The sequence below is a fragment of the Schistocerca gregaria genome, chromosome 3, assembly GCF_023897955.1.
Source record: "Schistocerca gregaria isolate iqSchGreg1 chromosome 3, iqSchGreg1.2, whole genome shotgun sequence".
NCBI classification, from domain to species: Eukaryota; Metazoa; Arthropoda; class Insecta; order Orthoptera; family Acrididae; genus Schistocerca; species Schistocerca gregaria.
The window spans coordinates 914,544,493-914,567,250 of NC_064922.1; the positions used below are offsets into that span (position 1 = coordinate 914,544,493).

At 43.8% G+C, this 22,758-nt stretch overlaps 1 protein-coding gene across 2 annotated transcripts in view; it reads left to right on the top strand.

Moving 5' to 3' along the window:
• Positions 1-2,701: 2,701 nt before the first annotated feature.
• The window catches only part of LOC126355446 (cuticle protein 18.7-like), a 156,871-nt gene continuing 136,814 nt past the window's right edge, over positions 2,702-22,758 (top strand). The window contains exon 1 of one of the 2 annotated variants that reach the window (XM_050005760.1): positions 2,702-2,742. In XM_050005760.1, the coding sequence (XP_049861717.1) occupies positions 2,731-2,742 (12 nt within the window). In that variant the 5' untranslated portion in view covers positions 2,702-2,730. The remainder of the gene's footprint in view (positions 2,743-22,758) is intronic. The other variant, XM_050005759.1, reaches the window with a different exon arrangement.

Consider the following 22,758-nt stretch of genomic DNA (forward strand, 5'->3'; position numbering starts at 1 on the left):
CATACCGGACAGGGCGCGCAGAGTGCCTGCGGGGTTTGAGGCACCCTGCCACGGATTGCGAGGCCCGTCCTCCCGGAGGTTCGAGTCCTCTCTCGGACGTGTGTGTGTGTGTGTGTGTGCTGTTCTTAGCATAAGTTAGTTTAAGTACTGTGTAAGTCTAGGGACCGATGATCTCAGCAGTTTGGTCCTTTAGGAATTCGCGCACATTTCAACATTTGAACAACGTCTCACCTGCTAGTTCGTTGATGTCGTCAGTATTAAAAAATTAAATTTAGTAACGAAGTTGTCGGGGCCATCAAACGTTGTTTATCAGCGTTGATTTTTCCCTTTCGTCTAAGAGTAAATAGAACGAACTTTGTGTTCATTTGCTGCCATCACCATAAAATCTGAAATAATTTTCGGTTCCTTCATTCCTTCTGTTATAATACGAAAACTATGTTTTAGGCTCTTACTCGAAAAAGAACATTAATGGGTCAGCCTGAAAGACGGAGAACTAGAGAGGCACAATTTTTTACATAGACTAAGTAATGGGAATAATGTGGACGTTGATAACGATAATCCTACAGCTGTTTTCGAAGATATATTGAAATGTGGAGTGACCGTAATTCCAAATAATTTTGAGAGTTATAACTGTGGTTTAACGAATTTATAGTGCAGGTTTTGTCATGCAAATAAATGAGCATTTGAGGTTACTTTACGCGATACAACGGCAGTCTCGTTGTGTTTGTCATAAGTTAATCTGCCGCCGTTAACACTTAATTTATTTTTCAACATACAGTATCAAGGACTCATATCAAATGGTGGAAAAGTTAAAGAGAAATCGAAGAATTATTTGAAGAATGAAAATTTCCCGCACATTAAAACTGCGTGCTGGACCGAGACTCCAACTCGTGACCGTTATATTCCGCGCGCAAGTGCTCTACCATCTGAGTTACCCAACCCCAACTCACGAGCTTTCCTCACAACTTCAAAAATATTCGTAGCCACAGTGCAGCATTTGCTATGGATCAGTTCTGAGGATAAAAGTTTGTGGGTTGTATCACTTTAAGATAAATGACAGTTTTTTATCACACAGATCAGGTCCACTGACTCAATTGATCGACTTTCGACCACAGGCAACGCGCCGCTAGTAATGAAACAAACCGATTGCCGAAAATAAATTATATCCAGTACTTAGAAGCCGACCTCGGGGAAGATCAGTTTGGATTCGGTAGAAATATGGGAACACGTGAGGCATTACTGACCTTACGACTTATCTTAGAAGAAAGATTAAGGAAAGGCAAACCCACGTTTTTAGCTTTTCTAGACTTAGAGAAAGCTTTTGACAATTTTGACTGGAATACTCTCTTTCAAATTCTGAAGGTGGCAGGGGTGAAATACAGGAAGCGAAAGGCTATTTACAATTTGTACATGAAACAGATGGCAGTTATAAGAGTCGAGGGGCATGAAAGGGAAGCAGTGGTTGTTATTAAATCTGTATATTGAGCAAGCAGTAAAAAGAACAAAAGAAAAATTCGGAGTAGGTAGTAAAATCCATGGGGAAGAAATAAAAACTTTGACGTTCGCCGATGACATTATAATTCTGTCAGTGACAGCAAAGAACTTGGAAGAGCAGTTGAACGGAATGGACAGTGTCTTGAAAGGAGGATATAAGATGAACATCAACAAGAGCAAAACAAGGATAATGAAATGTAGTCGAATTAAGTCGGGTGGTGCTGAGGGAATTAGATTAGGAAATGAGACACTTAAAGTAGTAAAGGAGTTTTGCTATTTGGGGAGCAAAATAATTGATGATGGTCGAAGTAGAGAGGATATAAAATGTAGACTGGCAATGGCAAGGAAAGCGTTTCTGAAGAAGAGAAATTTGTTAACATTGAGTATAGATTTGAGTGTCAGGAAGTCGTTTCTGAAAGTATTTCCATGGAGTGTAGCCAGGTATGGAAGTGAAACATGGATGATAAATAGTTTGGATAAGAAGGGAATAGAAGCTTTCGAAATGTGGTGCTACAGAATAATGCTGAAGATTAGATGGGTAGATCACATAACTGATGAGGACGTACTGAATAGGTTTGGGAAGAAGAGGAGTTTGTGACACAACTTGACAAGATGAAGGGACCGGTTGGTAGGACATGTTCTGAGGCATCAAGGGATCACCAGTTTAGTACTGGAGGGCAGCGTGGATGGTAAAAATCGTAGAGGGAGACCAAGAGATGAATACACTAAGCAGATTCAGAAGAATGTAGGCTGCAGTAGGTACTGGGAGATGATGAAGCTTGCACAGGGTAGCGTAGCATGGAGAGCTGCATCAAACCAGTCTCAGGACTGAAGACCACAACAACAACAACGCTGTACTATTACAAGAAGATGAGGGAATGCCTTGAGGTGCGATGGTCGAGATAGCTGCATGCGACAACGACGGAACGGCGCAGGTGTTGGCGGAAGTGATGTGGTCACCTACCGCTGTGGTTGCCTACCGCTGCCGGCGTCGGCCGTGTGTTCCCGTGTTGCATCACGCCGGCGGCAAGGGGAGAAGGAACCCGAGCAGCGGGCGGGGCACCGCCCATCGGCCAGAGCAGCCCAACCCAGCCCGTGATAGGACGGGGCGGCTCAGCATGCCACAGGACGGTCTTGGACGAGACCCGCCGCCGCCGAGGCCGGCGCGCCAGGTCTAGTATATAAGCGGTGAGCGCGCCGCTCGGGGCAGGCACAGTTCATTCCGCAGCCGCAGACATGAAGGTCCTGGTGAGTACCGGCAGCCACGCAGGACTACGCACGCCGCCACGCCCCGGGCGAACACGCCCAGAGTCCCTTTCACCTGGCGGCGGCCGCAGCTAGGCCGCTACTGACCTTGTCACGCCGACGCGTCCGTTCACGGACCACTGCACCACCTTGCAGACGGGTCTCTCCTGCGGATTGTTTTTAACACGTCATCTATCCCCTGATACCTGTCGAGTCTCAGTTTCTGCATATAAGAATCACCATAGGACATTTTCCCAGTGCAAACCACTAGTAGACTACTCCAAAACTTCTACTTGGCAGTTTGGAGTAAGGTTCTAAGGGACCCAACTGCTGAGGTCATCGGTTCCTAGGCTTACACACTAATTAAACTAACTTAAACTAAGGACAACACTTACACCCATTCCCGAGGGAAGATTCGAGCCTCCAACGGGGAGGGGGAGCCACACGAACGGTCAGAAGGAGCCACAGATCGCGCGGCTCTTCTACTTTCCCCTTTCGGGTACATCCTTATTGATGGCATTGTCTAAAACCTTCTCTATTACCACGAGGATTCCAGCAAGGAAATATTTTCGTCCACTTTCTCTCAACCGATAAGGCTGAATGTCATGTGTACAAATGTTCAAATGTGTGTGAAATCTTTTGGGACTTGACTGCTATGGTCTTCAGACCCTAAGCTAACGCACTACTTAACCTAAATTATCCTAAGGACAAACACACACACCCATGGCTGAGGGAGGACTCGAACGTCCGCCGGGATCAGCAGCACAGTCCATGACTGCAGCGCCCTAGACCGCTCGGCTAATTCCGCCCTGCTATGTTGCGTGTACCTCCATTTGTGTTTGCCCTCTTCTTCACCCACCAGGTTAGCCGAGAGTTCTAATGCGCTGTTTCCTGGACTCGAGTACGCGCGCCGGCCCCAGGTTGAATCCGCCCAGCGGTGTGCTGGCCAGCCTGGTTGCGGTTTTTAGGCGGTTTTCCACATCACACTAGGTGAAAACCGGGCTGGTCCCCACGTTCCGCCTCAGTTACACGACATGTAGACATTTCACACATATTCGCACTATTTCATGGTTTACACTCAGACAGCTGGGGAACACTGACTCCATCCCATGGGTACAGGGTGGCGACAGGAAGGGCATTTGACCACCCCTTCAATTAACATTGCCACAAAATCCGACCATAACACCCAGACCTCGCGGTAGCTCGAGCGGGTTTTAGATACAACAACAACTGCGATAGTTCAAAAATGTTGTCTCTTGACCACAAGTTTGTGTTTCTCCGCCTCCCAGCTAATCCCAACTTCCTTCTTTTCTGTTGCTTGATTCGAAATTCTCCTTAGACTGTGATAAAACTATCTATAATTTTCTACTCAACGCTAATGACAAATTCGTTTTACAGCATTTTATTTCGTTTCCCAAATTAATTCCAAATTATTCTTATGTTCTGTCAATTTAATTTCCAACTGTTCATTGGCGGCCCTAATTAAACGAAATAGTCAGTCGATTCGTTTTCTTTCTTCGTATTGCCTACATATCATTTACACATTCCTGTAATTACTTTAATATTTTGTGGTTTTTTATTTCTGTTTCTCCTATTATGTTGTTAGCCTCCTCCTGCAGCCGAATCAGAGAAAATAGAATCAAGAATCAACCATTCACATGCTATCAAAGGCAACAGTTCCGATTTCTCTCGTGGTATGAATCAGCATCTCTCTTTCGCTCATAATTCTGAGGTATTGACCGACTACTTGGATTGTTTGAAATCGCAAAATCAAGATAGATGTACTAGCTAGGAATAACGCTGAGGAGAAAGAAATTTGGTTAGCGTATTGCTGCATTATTTGATCTGCCTCTCGCCTCCTGCGAACTGATGGTCTGCTAAATTGGACCAAATTAGAAAAAGGGTTTGGAGCATACTGTCTTGATATTCTGTTCCAGAAAGTACCAACTGATTCGTCAGGAATAGGAAATAGGAAGGGCCAGGAACAGATATAATAAATTCGGAGAAATTCATAAACTGTTTGTGTGAGTAGCTAGAAAGAGATTTGGGTCCTGCTCTGTCTGAGTATGTTGTGAACTACATTGTAAACAACAGTAAGGAGAGGCGGGGTAAACAGTGGTGCAGCAGCTGTCGTCTGAGGGAAGCTGGACAGGAGCAGAAATCATTAGCGAACATGTAAATTCAGTAAACAGCAGTTTCACTTAACTCCAGTTGTTGCGAAGAAACATTAGACTCGCGACGCGACAGCTGACAGAGTCTACTGTGACACCGGTTGGGGTGGTATCGATCTACCATAACACAGAATAGCGCTGTGTTCCCTCATATCATAATATTATGATGCAGGCACAGGAGAACTCTTCACGAACTGATAGCTTCCCTTCATGTCTTTTGGCGTACTTCTTCGCGCTCTCTCTGATGGCCCGGATGTCGACAGGACCATCAATGTCTATCTCATGTAGCATTCCTAGACGCTTTAGTATTAAATTCGACAGAGCATCCACTGCCAGTTTCTTTCTACATCTACATCTACATCTACATTTTTACTCCGCCAGCCACCCAACGGTGTGTGGCGGAGGGCACTTTATGTGCCACTGCCATTACCTCCCTTTCCTGTTCAAGTCGCGTATGGTTCGCGGGAAGAACGACTGTCTGAAAGCCTCCGTGCGCGCTCGAATCTCTCTAATTTTACATTCGTGATCCCCTGGGGAGGTATAAGTCGGGGGAAGCAATATATTCGATACCTCAACCAGAAACGCACCCTCTCGAAACCTGGCGAGCAAGCTACACCGCGATGCAGACCGCCCCTCTTGCAGAGCCTGCCACTTGAGTTTGTTAAATATCTCCGTAACGCTATCACGGTTACCAAATAACCCTGTGACGAAACGCGCCGCTCTTCGTTGGATCCTATCTCCTCCGTCAACCCGATCTGGTACGGATCCCACCCTGATGAGCAATACTCAAGTATAGATCGAACGAGTGTTTTGTAAGCCACCTCCTTTGTTGATGGACTACATTTTCTAAGGACTCTCCCAATGAATCTCAACCTGGTACCCGCCTTACCAGCAATCAACTTTATATGATCATCCCACTTCAAATCCACTTTTAGGGATCCATGAAGAGTTTGGTCCAGATAGTTAGCACCGCCACAATCCGTGGTGTGTTGTAGAATGAGTTCGATAGTGCAGACACTCGTGTGCGTAGTACAGCTGAAATATAACCACCTACGTCGAGTGCCTTGAGGAATTAATTGCGACTAGGAATACTTGTCAGGAAAAGTCCTCCAACGACTCTGAATACTGTCGGAGTTTCTGTCGAAAATCCCTCTCTCTCAGCCATTCCTTCCACAGCAAACCTGAATTGTAAATTTTAATAGCCACAATCACGCCATAGTACCGTCCACACTTAACTTCAGCATCCCTTGCCAGACCTTGCCAGATACAACAGCAGCAAGACAGAGCGAGGTGGTGCAGTGGTTAGCACAATGGACTCGCATTTGTAAGAACGACAGTTGAAAACTGTGTTTGGCCATCCAGATTTAGGTTCTCCATGATTTCCCAAAATCACTCTAGGCAAATACTGGATATTTCCTTTGAAAGAGCACATACCGAGCGAGGTGGCGCAGTGGTTAGCACACTGGACTCGCATTGGGGAGGGCGACGGTTCAATCCCGCGTCCGGCCCTCGTGATTTAGTGTTTCTGTGATTTCCCTAAATCACTCCAGGAATGCTGGGATGGTTCCTTTGAAAGGGCACGGCCGTCTTCCTTCCCCGTCTTTCCCTAATCCGATGAGACCGATTACGTTGCTGTTTGGCCTCTCCACCTAAAACAATCCAATCATTTGAAAGAGTACCGCCGTTTTCCTACCCCATCCATGATACCATCGAAGCGTGTGCTCCGTGTCTAATGATCTCGACGTCTATGGGACGTTAAGCTCAGTTTTCCTTCTTTCCTTCCATTACCAACAGCAAGTGATTCATGAGGTTCTCCCGAGCAACATGCATACTTAAGGGGACTGTGCTCGGCTCCCTAGCGTTTACTCACCTTAACGTTAATTGCCTCTGCTCTTAGCGGAGCCTTCGGTATTGTTGTGGCAGATGTGCACGTATCCGATGATATGTAATGTCCTGAACACTGACCGATGCATTGCGAACAGTTCGGCCTACAGTCCATCACACTTGTGTTTTCTCTCAATAGCGTGGTCAAGTAGCAGGCATTTTCCCCCCAAACTCTGAAGGTCTGTAACATGGTAGTACGACGAATCCTGTCCTCAGTTTGTTCCTCATCACGCCCTCCTCAACTCCTCGAAGTTCCTCAATATACTTTTGTTGCGCTGTGAACAGTTGTGAGAAGAGCGTTCGCTCCCTGTGTGCCTGCAGGTTATCCTGAGCGCCGTCGTTGCCGTGTCGGTGGCCACCCCCGGCTACCTGGGCCTGGGCGTCCCCGCCGCCATCCCGGTGCCCGCCGACGCCCCCGACGTGGCGGCCGTGAAGGCGGCGCACCTGGCGACGCAGGCGGCGGAGGCGGCGCGCAACACGCTGGGCATCCCCGTGCCGTCCGTCGTGCCCGCCGACGCCCCCGACGTGGCCGTCGTCAAGGCGGCGCACCTCAACATCCAGGCCGCCGAGGCCGTGCGCAACACCCTGGGCGTCCCCGTGGTGCCCGCCGCCGCCCCCGTCGCCGCCGCCCCCGTCGTCGCCGCCCCCTACGCCTACGCCGCCGCCGCCGCCCCCTACGGCCTGGCCGCCCACCTGCACGCCAAGGCCGCTCTCCTCGGCTAAACCTGCCTGCTCTCCGTCACTCAATCTGTCGATACCTTCCCCGCTGTACAAAAATAAATTATGTACAAATTAATTTTTGCAAATAAAATTGTCTGCAAAAATTACAAACTGGGTTCTGTGTCTCCCATTCCGACTACTTTTGTTTTCATGAGATACATGAAATATGACAGGACACAAAGTAACACCGTTAAAACCATTCTATGCTCGATAAACAGCAATTTCCAAACGTCATGTTCACAGTTTTAAAATGGCTCCAATGACTCTGAGCACTATGAGACTGAACTTCTAACGTCATCAGTCCCCTAGAACTTAAAACTACTTAAACATAAGGACACCACACACATCCATGCCCGAGACAGGATTCGAACCAGCAACCGTAGCGGTCGCTAGAATCCATATTGTAGCGCCTAGAACCGCTCGGCCACCCCGGCCGGCTCACATTTTTTGCACCTAGATCAAGGAAATGACTTAACTGCTACAAACCCCAAAGGATCTTTGACTTCTGGCTAGCCAGTATGGACAGACATTCCTCTATAAGCCTGCAGACTTTCGCAGCATCATCATTAATGATAAATATATATATTTTTGAATGGGGTCCACGTTTAGCAAACACAATTTCGTTTTTTATCCCAAACATGTTTCACTGCAGTACCATCAGCTTCAGTGGGCTTTTATTTTATGGCTTTTTACCGCGTGGTGTGGTTTTCCGAATGTACCGGGTGATCAAAAAGTCAGTATAAACTTGAAAACTGAATAAATCACAGAATAATGTGGATGGAGATGTACAAATTGACTCACATGCTTGGAATGACATGAGGTTTTATTAGAACCAAAAAAACACAAAAGTTCAAAAAAAAATGTCCGACAGATGGCGCTTCATCTGATCAGAATAGCAATAATTAGCATAACAAAGGAAGACAAAGCAAAGATGATGTTGTTTACAGGAAATGCTCAATATGTCCACCATCATTCCTCAACAATAGATGTAGTCGAGGAATAATGTTGTGAACAGCACTGTAAAGCATGTCCGGAGTTACGGTGAGGCATTGCCTTCGGATGTTGTCTTTCAGCATTCCTAGACATGTCGGTCGATCACGATACACTTGCGACTTCAGGTAATCCCAAAGATAATAACAGCACGGACTGAGGCCTGGGGACCTGGGAGGGCAAACATGACGAAAGTGGCGGCTGAGCACACGATCATCACCAAACGACGCGCGCAAGAGATCTCTCAAGCGCCATCTGTCGGACATATTGTGAACTTTTTAATTTTTATTTTTATTTTTTTTTTGTTCTAAGAAAATCCCATGTCATTCCAAGCATGTGTGTCAATTTTTACCACTCTGTCTACATTATTCCGTGGTTTATTAAGTTTTCAAATTTATACTGACTTTTTGATCACCCTGTATTATGTTTTTACAGTGACACTGAAACTTCCCCGTTGAATGTAAAGAATGACTGTGTTGGTAAAACTTCTACGTTACTTCATTTACAAACTCCAGAGTGCAACTCAACGTACTCAGACAGTTCTCCCTTTACTTGTTCTGATAATCACTAAACTGACACACAATATTTTTAGAGCAACGCAATATCACGTTCAATAAGCCCTACAAAAGAAAGACCCTGACTAACAATAACCTATACCTTTCATGAATCATTTACCTCACAAAAATCTTTGTTACTCGAACTACTGCAATACAGCAAGATTCTAAGTACTGAAGGCACTAACTACTGATAGGCTTAGTTAGTAAATGAAAGAATTTGATAAAGAACAAACAATGTATTTACTTTAATAACGTTAAAAAGTCATTATATATATATATATATATATATATATATATATATATATATATATATATATATATATACCAGTTCATGACATCCGGTCTTCCAAATTTCCTTTTTCTGACGGACACACGTGCAGGTCGTCCGCTTATAGCAAACTCCCAAAACTCCGCCATCTCTCTCCCCACATCCACCACTGCTGTCGGCTCACCTCCAACTGCCCAACGCTACGCGCTGTTCACATCCAACTGCACAGCACTACACTATCGAATATTCCAACAATGACTCCAACCAGCCACAGACTGCACACAGCACAGTCACCGATTTTCATACAGAGCGCTACGTGGCGTTACCAACATAAAAATCTAGACAGCCTACTTACAACACCATGTGGCAAAAAGCTATAATATAAAAGCCCATTGATGCTGCTGGAACTGCAGTTAAACGCGTTTGGGATAAAAAACAGAATTGTGATTTGCTAAAGACAGACTCTTCCAAAAACATATCCATTGTTAAACCAAACACAGACAAAAGAACTTCAACCCCAAAATGATTATTAATGATAAAATCTGAGTCATTAGGCTTGTGCCACATCCCTCTTCATACTTTTGCAATAGTTGACGTTTCGATGCATCTGCTGGGGTGTCCTTCAGTATCCCACTGGTGTCCCTGGGTGGTTGAACAGGAACATCGCTTGAAGCCTGAAGAAAACTCCAACAGAGGCATCTAAAGGTCGAGCGAGAAGAAGGTTTGACGAATATTCCTATCTTTTGGCCATTCTAAAGATCAGGAAGATTTTATCATCAATGGTTCCTGGTAGTTCCCAACAGCGAGCATCTGCAGCTTTTAAGCTGTGTTCCATAGAAATAAGGTGGAACTCCACGTGAGGGATTCTAACTTAATGAAAAGAAATGAATGTATGGCATTGACAGCCAGGAGTCACCACCTGGGGAAGTTCGGAAGCCAAGTTGCAAGGCTTTGCAGTTGAACCGCACTTGACGACTTGCGTGTCAATAATGACGAAATGATGATGGGCACAATACAATAGTACAGAGAAACTCTTCGATCCACTGCGGAATCGAACCCAGGACCACTGCAAGGCAGTCAAATGTGCTGACCACTCAGCTATGGCGGTGGACTGTACCTTGATGGCTCCTTGGAAAAAAGGAAAAAGAATTGTCTAGGTGACAGGTTACAAACCTACAGGTCCCAGTTTAGATGCCAAGATTTTTGTCTATCACTTATCACTTCTCTTATCTCTGACAATGTTTCTTTGAACACGCTGAGCTCCATTATGGTCCGAGCTCACATTATACTTTATGTCCTCCTGAACGTGCTAGGTCAGTGGGTTCAAAAGTAGGAGAAAGCCAACGGTATACAGGGCGGAGAAAAGTTGCGTCACAAAATTTCAACCCTGGATGGCTGATGCCAGTAGGAATCAAAATTACTGATGTTGTGTAGCGTAGGTGGACAAGGCACCATTTTCAAACTACGTAAACTTTGGCGCCAAGCGCTCCGATTCGCCGCGGGATTGCCTGTTGCCAGATGCTCTGCATGACCGTGAATGCTTTGCCTGCCGAAATCAAGATGTATCCAAGGTCGGCGCACACTCGGTGGTAGCGCGCCAGCCTTCCACTCTGGGGGCTTGGCGGTGAATCCGCCTGGGTCGTGACACATCCATTGTAGTTTCATGATAAGGCGTACCGGGAAGAAATCTGTCAACAGCTGTTAGTTCGCGTACAGTACGTCTTTTACAAATTTGTCGGCCCTGAAAAGGGCCTTTTTTGTAGCTAGGACATTGTTTACTTAAAGCAGGTGTTCGAACTGGGGACCTTCTGACACAACACAAGCTTAACGTCGAACGGTGTGTTGCCGAACTCTTAGAAAGATTCCTGGCACTGCCCTAATGTGATTGGCTGCATTTTTGATGGGAACCATTCATTCCCCTTCGTTTCTAGGTGGTTTGCGTCCGGGTGTGTGAACCAGAACCGTGGAGAAGTCCGGTGGCGTGAAGTCTGGTGATCGCAGGGGGGCATGTCCGACGAACACCTCTGCCTATTACCCTGCCGTCAAAGATTTCTTTTAAAAACCCGCCTGCTAACGACTGTTATGTGAGGGCGTCCCATCATGCTGCAACTACATGCGTAGCCGTATGTCAAGGGAAACGACTTCCAGCTGGCTGGGTAGAATTTCTTGCAAAAAGTGAAAGTAATTTGCCATGATAAGTCGAGGAGGCAGACGGACCGGCCCAATCAGATGGTCACCCACAATGCCTGCCCAAGTGGTGAGCGAAAACCGTTCCTGGTGTCCGTGGACGTACGTGACGTGAGAGTTTCCCCTTGCCCAGTAATGAACGTTACGAGTATTGTACAGGTCATCCCGCTGGAAGGTGCACTCGTCGGTAAACAACACAATGGCGGGAAAGTCGGGATCTCGTGCATTACGTCGCAGAAACCAGCGGCAAAATCCTAGCCTGTGTCCGTAGTCCACCACAGGATTTAGGTCTTGGACAGGGTGGAAACTAAATGGACGCTAGCCGTCATCCCTCAAAACCGCCTAGACTAACGAATGAGTGACCTCCATGTCGTGTCCAACCGCTCGAGTACATCTCGTAGGGGCTTTCTCGAAGCACTCGAGATCTCTTCAAATGCAGTATCCCGTCGTATTCGAGATCTTCCAGCATCACTATGGTATCCTGCTAACGAGCTTGCTTCTCCAAGTCGCCGTGAATTGCTGTAAACGTTTGCGGGTGTGGGTGGCGTCTTGCTGGGTACCGTTCCTCATACACCCGTCCAGCTTAATGCGCATTACCGTCGCCTACTCTCGTTGCTCTTCAAAAGAATACTGTGTGGTCATACTGTATGACTAAATCGCAGGTGACGTGTGAATGCTCCGGAGCGAAGCTTACGTGTGCCACTGACGTGAGCTGTAGACAAACAGAAAGACCTATTCGACACGTGTGCGTATCAAGTTTGAGTAGCGACGGAGCGAGGGGGGTTTGTATGTGTGAACCGTAAACCATAGCTCTGCCCGTCAACTGACGAACGGCAATAGGGCAACAAGTTTCCTTGGTTTAAAAGTGGTGCGTTGTCGGCCTACACAACACTAGTAATTTTGGGTTCCCCAGGCATCAGCTATGCACGGTTAAAATTTCATGACACAATTATACAGGGTTTTACAGAAAGGTACGGCCAAACGTTCAGAAAACAGTCCTCACACACAAATAAAGAAAATATGTTATGTGGACATGTGTCCGGAAACGCTTAATTTCCATGTTAGAGCTCATTTTAGTTTCGTCAGTATGTCCTTCCACCTACGTTCAATGGAGCACGTTATCATGATTTCATGCGGGATACTCTACCTGTGCTGCTAGAACAAGTACGACGCAACATGCGGTTCATGCACGATGGAGCTCCTGCACATATCAGTCGAAGTGTTCGTACGCTTCTCAACAACAGATTCGGCGACCGATGGATTGGTAGAGGCGGACCAATTCCACGCTCTCCTGACCTCAACCCTCTTGACTTTCATTTATGGAGGCATTTGAAAGCTCTTGTCTACGTAACCCCGGTACCAAATGTAGAGACTCTTCGTGCTTGTATTGTGGACGGCTGTGATACAACACGCCATTCTCCAGGGCTGCATCAGCGCATCAGGGATTCCATGCGACGGGGGTGGTTGCATGTATCCTCGCTATCGGAGGACATTTTGAACATTTCCTGTAACAAAGTGTTTGAAGTCAGCCTGGTACGTTCTGTTGCTGTGTGTTTACATTCCATGATTAACGTGATTTGAAGAGAAGTAATAAAATGAGCTCTAACATGGAAAGTAAGCGTTTCCGGACACATGTGCACATAACATATTTTCTTTCTTTGTGTATGTGGACTATTTCCTGAAAGTTTGGCCGTACCGTTTTGTAACACCCTGTATATTCACACATGAGTATATAAAGGGTTACTAAATTAGATCCTGTTTGCTTACAGCAGGTCACAAGTAGAAAAATGTCCTATAAACGTTTGTTAAGAAACAAATACCTGTTGAGAGACCAATTCTGTACTATGATACAGTCTGGCTGTCGAACTGATGAGTGACAGATTATTTCACAAGGTTATACCCACCCTTTTTAATCTGTCGGTACGCAGCACGCAGACAATGCAGCAGCAATTATTTTTTACCAAATGTCTTGACACCATACATAATACATAAACTGTTAATTAATAGCTAACGCATGAAACCAATTTGAACATCCTATACTCACTAAAGGAGATTCTAAATATCGTTGTTACTAATTCTGCCACTCTGCCGACTCTTTGACCTAGTTCGCACCATATTACCAACTCTTTTCGACGATTCCTAGCTAATTTTATCTCTTGACAATGTCACTTCGGCTCTATTTAATGACGATATGTTTTAAACAGATCTGAAGATGATCGCTACGTACCAAAAGCGATAGTCAGACGGCAATGTTTTGGTTCAAATGGTTCAAATGGCTCTGAGCACTATGGGACTTAACTGCTGTGGTCATCAGTCCCCTAGAACTTAGAACTACTTAAACCTAACTAACCTAAGGACATCACACACATCCATGCCCGAGGCAGGATTCGAACCTGCTGTAAGTAGGCTGTTTACATTTTCTTATTGGTAACGCGACGTAGCGCTCTGCATGAAAAATCACTGGCTGTGCTGTGCGCAGTCTGTGGCTAGTTTGCATTGTTGTCTGCCATTGTAGTGTCGGGCAGCGGCAGCTGGATGCTAACAGCGCGTAGCGTTGCGCAGTTGGAGGTGAGTCGCCAGCAGTGGTGGACGTGGGGAGAGAGATGGCGGAGTTTTGAAATTTGTAAGAATTGATGTCACGAACTGATATATATATTATGACTATTAAGGTAAATACATTGTTTGTTCTGTATTAAAATCTTTCATTTGCTAACTATGCCTATCAGTAGTTAGTGTCTTTAGTAGTTTGAATCTTTTATTTAGCTGGCAGTAGTGGCGCTCGCTGTATTGCAGTAGCTTGAGTAACGAAGATTTTTGTGAGATAAGTGATTTGTGAAACGTATAGGTCAATGCTAGTAAGGGCCATGCTTTCGTAGGGATTTTTGGAAGTCAGATTGCGTTGCGCTAAAGATATTGTGTGTCAGTTTAAAACACAGTCGTGTATAATTTTTCTAAGGGGACGTTTCACTGCGACCGCAGCAGTCGCGCGGTTCCGGAATGAGCGCCTTAACCGCTAGACCACCGCGGCCGGCGGCAATGTTTTGAACATAGTCTGGAATAAAAGGAACAAATTCTATAGTTCTTAAACATTCTTCAGCGCTGTTTCTCAAAAAATCATGAAATCTTATGAGCATATCCGAATGCCCTAAAATTCGTTAACACGGACAAGACAGACTGTTTTACAATGTGTCGATTGGTGTGAAGAATACGAGTGTATTTAAATGACTCCGTAACAACAAATCGAAGTGGTTAAGGTCAATTGAACGTGGAGCTGTTTACCGCGTGGAACAACGAAACTCTTTTCTACAGTTGACGTTGTTCACCGTCAGTGGTAAAGATTCTATGCTGCGCAGACCCAGGAAAAAAAGATATTAATTTGTCCGTCGAATGCGTTTTAAAATATACAGCTTTTTAAAACTAAGCTACAGTGAATAGATACAAGTATTGCTATTTGTTAGTAAAGTGATATGCAGGATCGATTCCTGTTGATGAACTGGCGACATTTTCATCTACATCGATACTCCGCAAGCCAGCATACGGTGCGGGGCGTGGCGGAGGGTACCCCGTACCACTACTGGTCACTTCCATTTCTGTCAGCATCAAACGCCGGTTCTCTAAATTCTCTGAATAGTGTTTCTGAAGAAGAACGTACAGGGATTCCCACATGAGCTCCCGAAGCATCTCCGTATTACTTACGTTTTGTTCGAACCTACCAGTAACGAATCTAACTGCCCGCTTCAGAATTGCTTCGATGTCTTCCTTCAATCCGACCTGGCACTGACCTCAAACACTCGAGCAGTACTCAAGAACAGGTCGCACCAGACATCTCCTTCACAGGCGAACCACTCTTTCCTAAAATTCTGCCAATAAACCGAAATCGACTATTCACCTCCCGTGCCACAGTTCTCACATGCTCGTTCCATTTCCAATGCTTTGCAACGTTACACCCACATATTTAAACGACTTGACTGTGTGAAGCAGGACAGTAGCAATACTGTCTTTTTTTTTTTTTTTTTTTTTTTTTTTTTTTTTTTTTTTTTTTTTGCAGTCAGTGGGCCGTCTTCAAGAACAGAGCATCTCGTACAGTGACACGAGTGAGGCAATAAATAAACTCTTACTCAAGAAAAATAAATACGTGCGGTTAACAGTGGCGAAGTTCTGCAGAAGCTTTGAGGCTTAGCCTACCCAAAAATTTGCAGAATAGGTACAGTTAGAGTTACAATACAACAATGTACTTGAAACAGCGTACGTTTGCTTTGTAAGATGTTGATACAGTTCCATTCGACCCAATCGAGAGTCCACTGTGTTATGCTTGCTATCCAGTAAAGAGTTCACTGGAGACTTCTGCAAACAGCCTCTTCTTTCTTCGTGGCCGCAGTCACGTGGCAGTGAGACAAGGCTCGGCCGTGGATGTGTGTGTTGGTTCGCTCACTGTTCAGTCCTGGTTTAACAAAACTTGCTTCACTAGTATAATACGCGAGTGCAGGTGATTAACTGATTATCTTATGGCTTTTGCAGAGGGGGCACATCTGTCTTTATTAGACGAATTAGATGCAAATAATTTTCTAGCAGGATTTACGAAACAAAGACATGCGATTTGCGCCACACTTACACATTAAAATAGTTGAGGGTACAAATCAGAAAAATTCAATGTTCTTGATATAAAAAGGTACCCTTGGGATACAGACTGCTCTGTAAGAAATAAATTGTATTGTTACACAAGTATTTTGTTTGGTGGGTCTGGCATCGAAAAAGAACAGGTGTCGGCTTCTTCTGCAGCACGTGTGACAAAAAGATTGACAGAAAAGCGGAGAAACAGCAGAATTCGAGAAGAGATCTTCAGAATCAAGGACGTTTTTACTTGTTGGGTCATGGATGAACTGAGTATACAGTTTCTGGAGCAGTCATATAATATAGCGTCAAACGTGTAATACACTCTGGAATGTGGTTGTGAAACAAAATAGATTCGTAATCGAGAGACTTACTGATGTTGTTTGTTCCTTACGTAAGAGTTTGCACTCCGAGGACACTTTGAAGACGTAAGTTCTGGCAAGAAAGCCAATTATTTAGAATTATTGGAACTTTTGTCTAAACAGGTACAGTTTATTCGTCATCACTTGCAAAGCACTTCTACGTTCAAAGGAACATCAAACACAATTCAATATGAACAAATTTATATGGTTGCCGATGTCATTAAAATCGCATATGACTTTTCTGCAGTGCAAGCAGATGAAATGCTGGTTGTTTCTTGTAAGTCACGGATGAATGTTATTCTCAGACTTTGTCCACAAGACGGTCCCTTAGAAATATGTATTGGTTTTGACAAATGTTTCTATTGACAAAACTGCTTAGGGTTTATCAGGAAATACACTCCATGTACTTGATATTTGGGGTCTTACCGACAAAACTCTTACAGAGACAGATAAGCGCGGAGTTCAAAATTTTGTTAAACAAAAATGTCTGTGGGATAAATTTCTACATTGTGAAACTCATTTACTTAATCTAGCCCTTTTACATTATTCTAAAAATAGCAGTGTAGTTATACTTCTCATTTACAGTCTTGCAACATTCTATAAATTTTTAGCAATAACTCAAAGAGAACAGTAGTCTTAGAAAATAAAGGATTCACATAGTGTCAGACATGTAGTACACTCTGGAATTTCAGTTCGCGAGCTGTTCAGGAAATATATCTTAAATACCATGAGTTGATAGAAATTTTCCAAAATATCACCACTGATCATAAGGATTGGAATGCAGAGTCGTTCAGTAGGGCTTCCGGCTTACTTAGAGCTCAATACCTTTTTCTGCTGTGTCTGTACAAAAAAATATTAATGTATATGCTGATCATTTCTCTGCACTTCGTCAACACAAAAGTGGAAGTGACCCTAGTATGTGGATTGCTAAAATCAAGACGATCGTCAGTTTGTTAAAGGATATGTATTTAGAAACAACTGTGACCTCTCGTAGGGAAAACTGAAATAAGAATCTTCACAGTGAAATAAGTGTTAATGAGAGTGAATTCCAGTCCCTTAAGATGTTGTCTTACAGATCATAGATGACACAATAGTGCAAATGGTCATGCATTTTGTAGATCTTCAGAATACTTAGTTCATAAAGTAGGTTGGCAACAATGAGTGTATAAATTATAAATCAAATTTCCCAACAATGAAGCTGAATAGCCTTGTGACAATTTGCTCATTCTTCCACAATGGACGGCTGCAAAATGAGTTAGGAAACATTTACGTTGATAAATATAAGTATTTACTACCTACAGACCTTCTTAAATTGATAATGGACAATGACCTTCACAATATTTATAACGAAGTTTATCAAACTGATTTTTTAATTACCTGTCACTACAGCTTCTTCTGAATGAAGTATGACCACCCTTAAAATAGATAAGAATTGCCTTCGCAATTCTATGACAAATAAGGTGTTCTTTTCGCACATCTGCCACACAAAAAAAGACAAGGAATCAGAAATTTCAAGATAATGTGATTGATAGCTTTGCTACCAAGAAGAATCAACGCATGGACCTCCTCAATAGAAAGATATAAGGTAAACCTACCCACAATTAATCCATTAGCTTCAACACTGGCCGTTAAAGGGAAGTTCAGCAGAAAGGCAAATTCAGTTGATTGTAATAGCCCCTGACTACACCTATTGATAGAATTAAGTTGTTCACAACTCAGATATTTCATTAACCATTTCACACATCGTAACTCTGTTTTGACCCAAGTTAAATGTGGAAAATTCCTCACTAAATAACGTTTACTATCTTTTCATATCTATTTTAATCACAGAGATATCGATATCAACTTCGCTCTTTTAAATGGAACTACAGTACTTTCTTTTGTTAGTATCGTTATTTTAAAAGAGAAGAATACAAGGGTGTTTCAGTCTTCAAAATAATGTTACTAGTTCCAGAGCAATTACAGTATTTCGAACAAAGAATTTATATGTTTTGAACGTGAAATCGATTGATATCTTGAGCGGAAATTCGTGGATTTAGTTGATGTAGCCTGCCATTAAGACACGGCTATGGGTCACGTAGATGGATATAAATCACTTGTTTACGCAAAGAATCAGTGAGGAATTTAATTAGTGTGTAAGCTATAGAGTGGCCTGGGAGGAAACTCAGGAAGACACCAAACGTTTTCCGGTTCAGTACAGAATACTTAGTTATTACTAGGCATTTTAAGACTCAGGAAAGTACCATTGTCTGGTGAAGTTAAATGCAAAAGATAAAGGATGATGTATTCATGACAAAAATGAGAGTGGAACAGCCAGACAGGAAACAAACCTTTTTCTTTGTAGGTGAATATGATGGACAGATGAAAGCAGAGTAATGCCATCTGTCTCTAATGACTAAAATATTGCTCTATTAACGTAGGTGGGGTGCCACTGAAATAAACATATAATGAAGTTTAAAGAACATTTTTTGTAGTTGGTAACGGAAATCAGCGTAACGACACTTTATACCAAAGATGTGGTTCAAATGGTTCAAATAGCTCTGAGCACTATGCGACCTAACTTCTGAGGTCATCAGTCGCCTAGAATTTAGAACTACTTAAACCTAACTAACCTAAGGACACGACATACATCCATGCCCGAGGCAGGATTCGAACCTGCGCCCGTAGCGGTCGCTCGGTTCCAGACTGTAGCGCCTAGAACCGTACGGCCACTCCGGCCGGCCCAAAGGTGTGGACTGACGCGCTAAAGACCGGTGTGTCAGTTCGAGATAAATGGCAGACAGACTTTGGTTCGACATAGGAGGAAAGAAAAAAGATGTCTTGAGACAGTTTCGGATTTCCTTTGTGGGCTGCACAATGTCTGGCAGAGAAATGAACACTTCGGCTATGGTGTTCAAAACACCTCTGACAAACAGGGTTTAGTCAAGATTACTGTTTAGTCTTTGCATACTTCAAGCCACAAAACTCCTTGTCTGTCAATACTGTAAGCATGATAGAAATTTCCAGTGTCGCTCGACGCATGATTAATACACTAGTTACTCATAAGTTAGTCTGTTCCATATGTATGGCTCAGAACGATAGAGAATTATCGTAACCGTACTCAGGTATCCAGAAATATCATTCAAACGTCAATTAATTTTAAATATACTTACGTTTTCTGCATTTAAGCTCCGCAAACCACTTTACGGTGTGTGGCGGAAAATACTTTATGCACCACTGACACTTCCTCGATTTACCATTCCTGTCGTCAGTGTTGAGTGGAAACACTGTGCGCTGATTAGCCTATAATCTCTAAGATTTTACCTTCACGTTCTTTTCGTGGGATGTATGTAGGTGGAAGTAATGTTGGTTGACTCATCTATGAAAATAGGCACTCTTAAAAGTAAAACACATCGTGATTGTTCAAGCCTCGGCCTTGGAGTTGAGTAAGCGTGTCCATCGCGCTTTGGCATTGACTAAACACATGGAAAAATGTGTTGCTGTTTCTTGTATCTTATCTGTTTCCCCTATGCCCTACCTGGTAAGAGTCCTGCTGGACAAGTATTTACTTCTCAGTTAAACGAGGGTTTTGCGAGCTCTTCTCCCATCGTGGGAGAACTCTTCTCCTACGATTAATTTGTGTTATCGTTTTACTTTAAATCGCTCTGCACACATACTCACTAACCGTTCCAGTGACTTCTCGGAGACTGTATAATTAAAACCATTATTTTCAGCACCAGGATTTCCTTCCACCGACTCTGATAGGAACTTTGTGAATGATATACCTCCTTCTCTCTCCATTGCATCCCACGTTACTTCTTTCCTCTTGAGATCTTCACTAATCTGGCTTTTGCATCTGTTCGTAGACCACAGAGCCGGTCTATTTCCTGGTTGGTCCAAGTATTGAGTCAGATGCATTCCCTTTACATGACCTAATCAGTACAATCTTGCAACGCTAATTCTTTCTTTCCTCCATCGTCAAGGACAAGTGATGATATATATATATATATATATATATATATATAGAGAGAGAGAGAGAGAGAGAGAGAGAGAGAGAGCTGACCCAAGAAACTTCATTTCACATGCCTGTATCTGACTCTATTCTTTTCATGACACAGGACTCCTGACTATACGTCGTCATTGAAAGGAGATAGGTTTTATATGTAGTCTGTTTAGCTCTTAAAGGAACTCGGTTGCCCCAGATTAGGTTTCGTACTTGGTGGAAGAAGCTGGATCACTTTACTGCTCTGTTTAAAACTTTGACACTTCCATCACTTGATATGACACTACAGATATAATTGAAATTTTTCACACATTCAACCTTCTCTCTTCCAAAATGATGTTATAGTACAGGTGTCCTACTCATCTTCAATAACTTGAATTCTTTAAATTTGTATTCCATTAATCCAGTCTCCTCTGCACCTCCATTTTCGTCTCTTCTCAAAAGGCGATGTCATCAACAAAAGCAAAAGCACTGAGGCATTCATTTCCTAGTTCTTTAATTTCTTTCAGTATTGTGATCATAAGTGTAAGGAAGGGTAATGCTGAATGTGAACTGCCTTGCTGAACACATCTCTTTGACTTAAATAATTGAAAACGATTGTGATCTTCCACCTCCTACTTGTAAACTACTTTCACAATCTTCATACATCATCTGAAATTTTTTAATTAATAGATCAGGATCGTTATATTTTCTCAACCATTCCCATATTTCACCACATGGTACACTGTCGTATTCCTTATCCAACTCCTGGAACACTATTATCAGACCCTTTTCTTTATGCCAATATTTCTTCATTAACTGACGGAGGGAAAAAATAAGGTGTATCGCACCCCCGTTACTTCTGAATCCAAGCCATTATTCCCAAAACTAATATTCTAGGATTTTTCGCCGTCTCGTTTCTATGATCTTTTCTCTGATCTTAAAGCAATTTGATATCACTGGGAGTCATAGTTAGTACACTTCTTACTAATTCCTTCTAGCACAATGGTAATATAAGTCCCTTTCTCCAATCATCCTGCACTTCGCTCTCTTTCCACATCATCCCCAGCATACGATGTAGCCATTGTATCCCTTGGATTCCAACTGCCTTCATCATATGCGCTATCAACTTATTTGCTTCTGCCACCTTCACGCCTCTCATCTGTTTCTAGGCATTTTCAATTTATGCTTAAGACATTGTATGCTGTTTCTTCTCTACTTCAATGACTTCTGTGGCACTTCGTTGTTCATTTTCCCCATTCAGTAAGATTTCAATACAATTCTTCATCACTTCCCTGATGCATTCCATGTCCCTGATAATATCCCCATCTTTCCACATGTCTATTAATAATACGTATAATGCAAATAGACTAAACCTTTCCACTCTACTATCGAAATACAGTAAAAATAACTAATCTAGGTATTTTTGTAATCGTAACAGATTTTTCCCTACAACCACTACCGCAGGGATCAGGACTTGTTGTTCTGCTGTCAGAACGGCCTGACTCCTCCCACTCGGAAATTTCGTGCTCGAACGACGGTCGTGGATCTCAGGAAGCAGTCAACAAGAGACCAATAGTTGAGCAGAACACATTTATTAGGCAGATTTGTGGGGACGGTATGCGCCCACGTCCGCGACGATGTTTGCCTCCTGCAAGTCAAGGCTGTGTTGCAGAGCTCAGTCTGAGCAGCAGCTTTAGCCATGTCTGCGGCTGACTCAGCGGCACGTTAGACCCAGCTGAAGCCAACTTGGCGGCGGTGGTGGCTGGCTGCCGTGGCTTCACAGTCCCGGGAAGCTTTCTGTGCAAACGGCGTCTGTGTTACTCATCGGCAGGGGTTTGGGGAACCTGCGAGGGCAGTGGAAGAAGGAAGGAAGAAGAAGGTTTGATGTCACATCGACACCGTGATCATTAGAGGCGGAGAATAAGCCCAGATAGTTTCATGGACATGAAGGAAATAGGAAGTGTCCTCGCGAAGGAAACATCCAGCAATCTGAAGTGTCTTAGCGAAATCGCAGAAACGCGAACGAATATGGTCTGATGCGAATTTGAACCGTCGTCTTCCCAAACGCACAACGCCACCTCACTCGGTCGGCCCAATGGAGGCCGAACAGATTGATGACCTGGCCGCACGGCGGCAGAATAACTTGAATGTGTGACCCATTTTGTGGATTCCTAGGCTGCACTGCAGCCATCCATGTGGGACGAGTGCCGATTTTCCCTTCTGGCTACATGTGCGGCGTGCGTCTGCGGAAAATTTTGGATGAGAGTGCAAGATTCAAGGCCAGCCAGTTTCGATTTTTGTTACA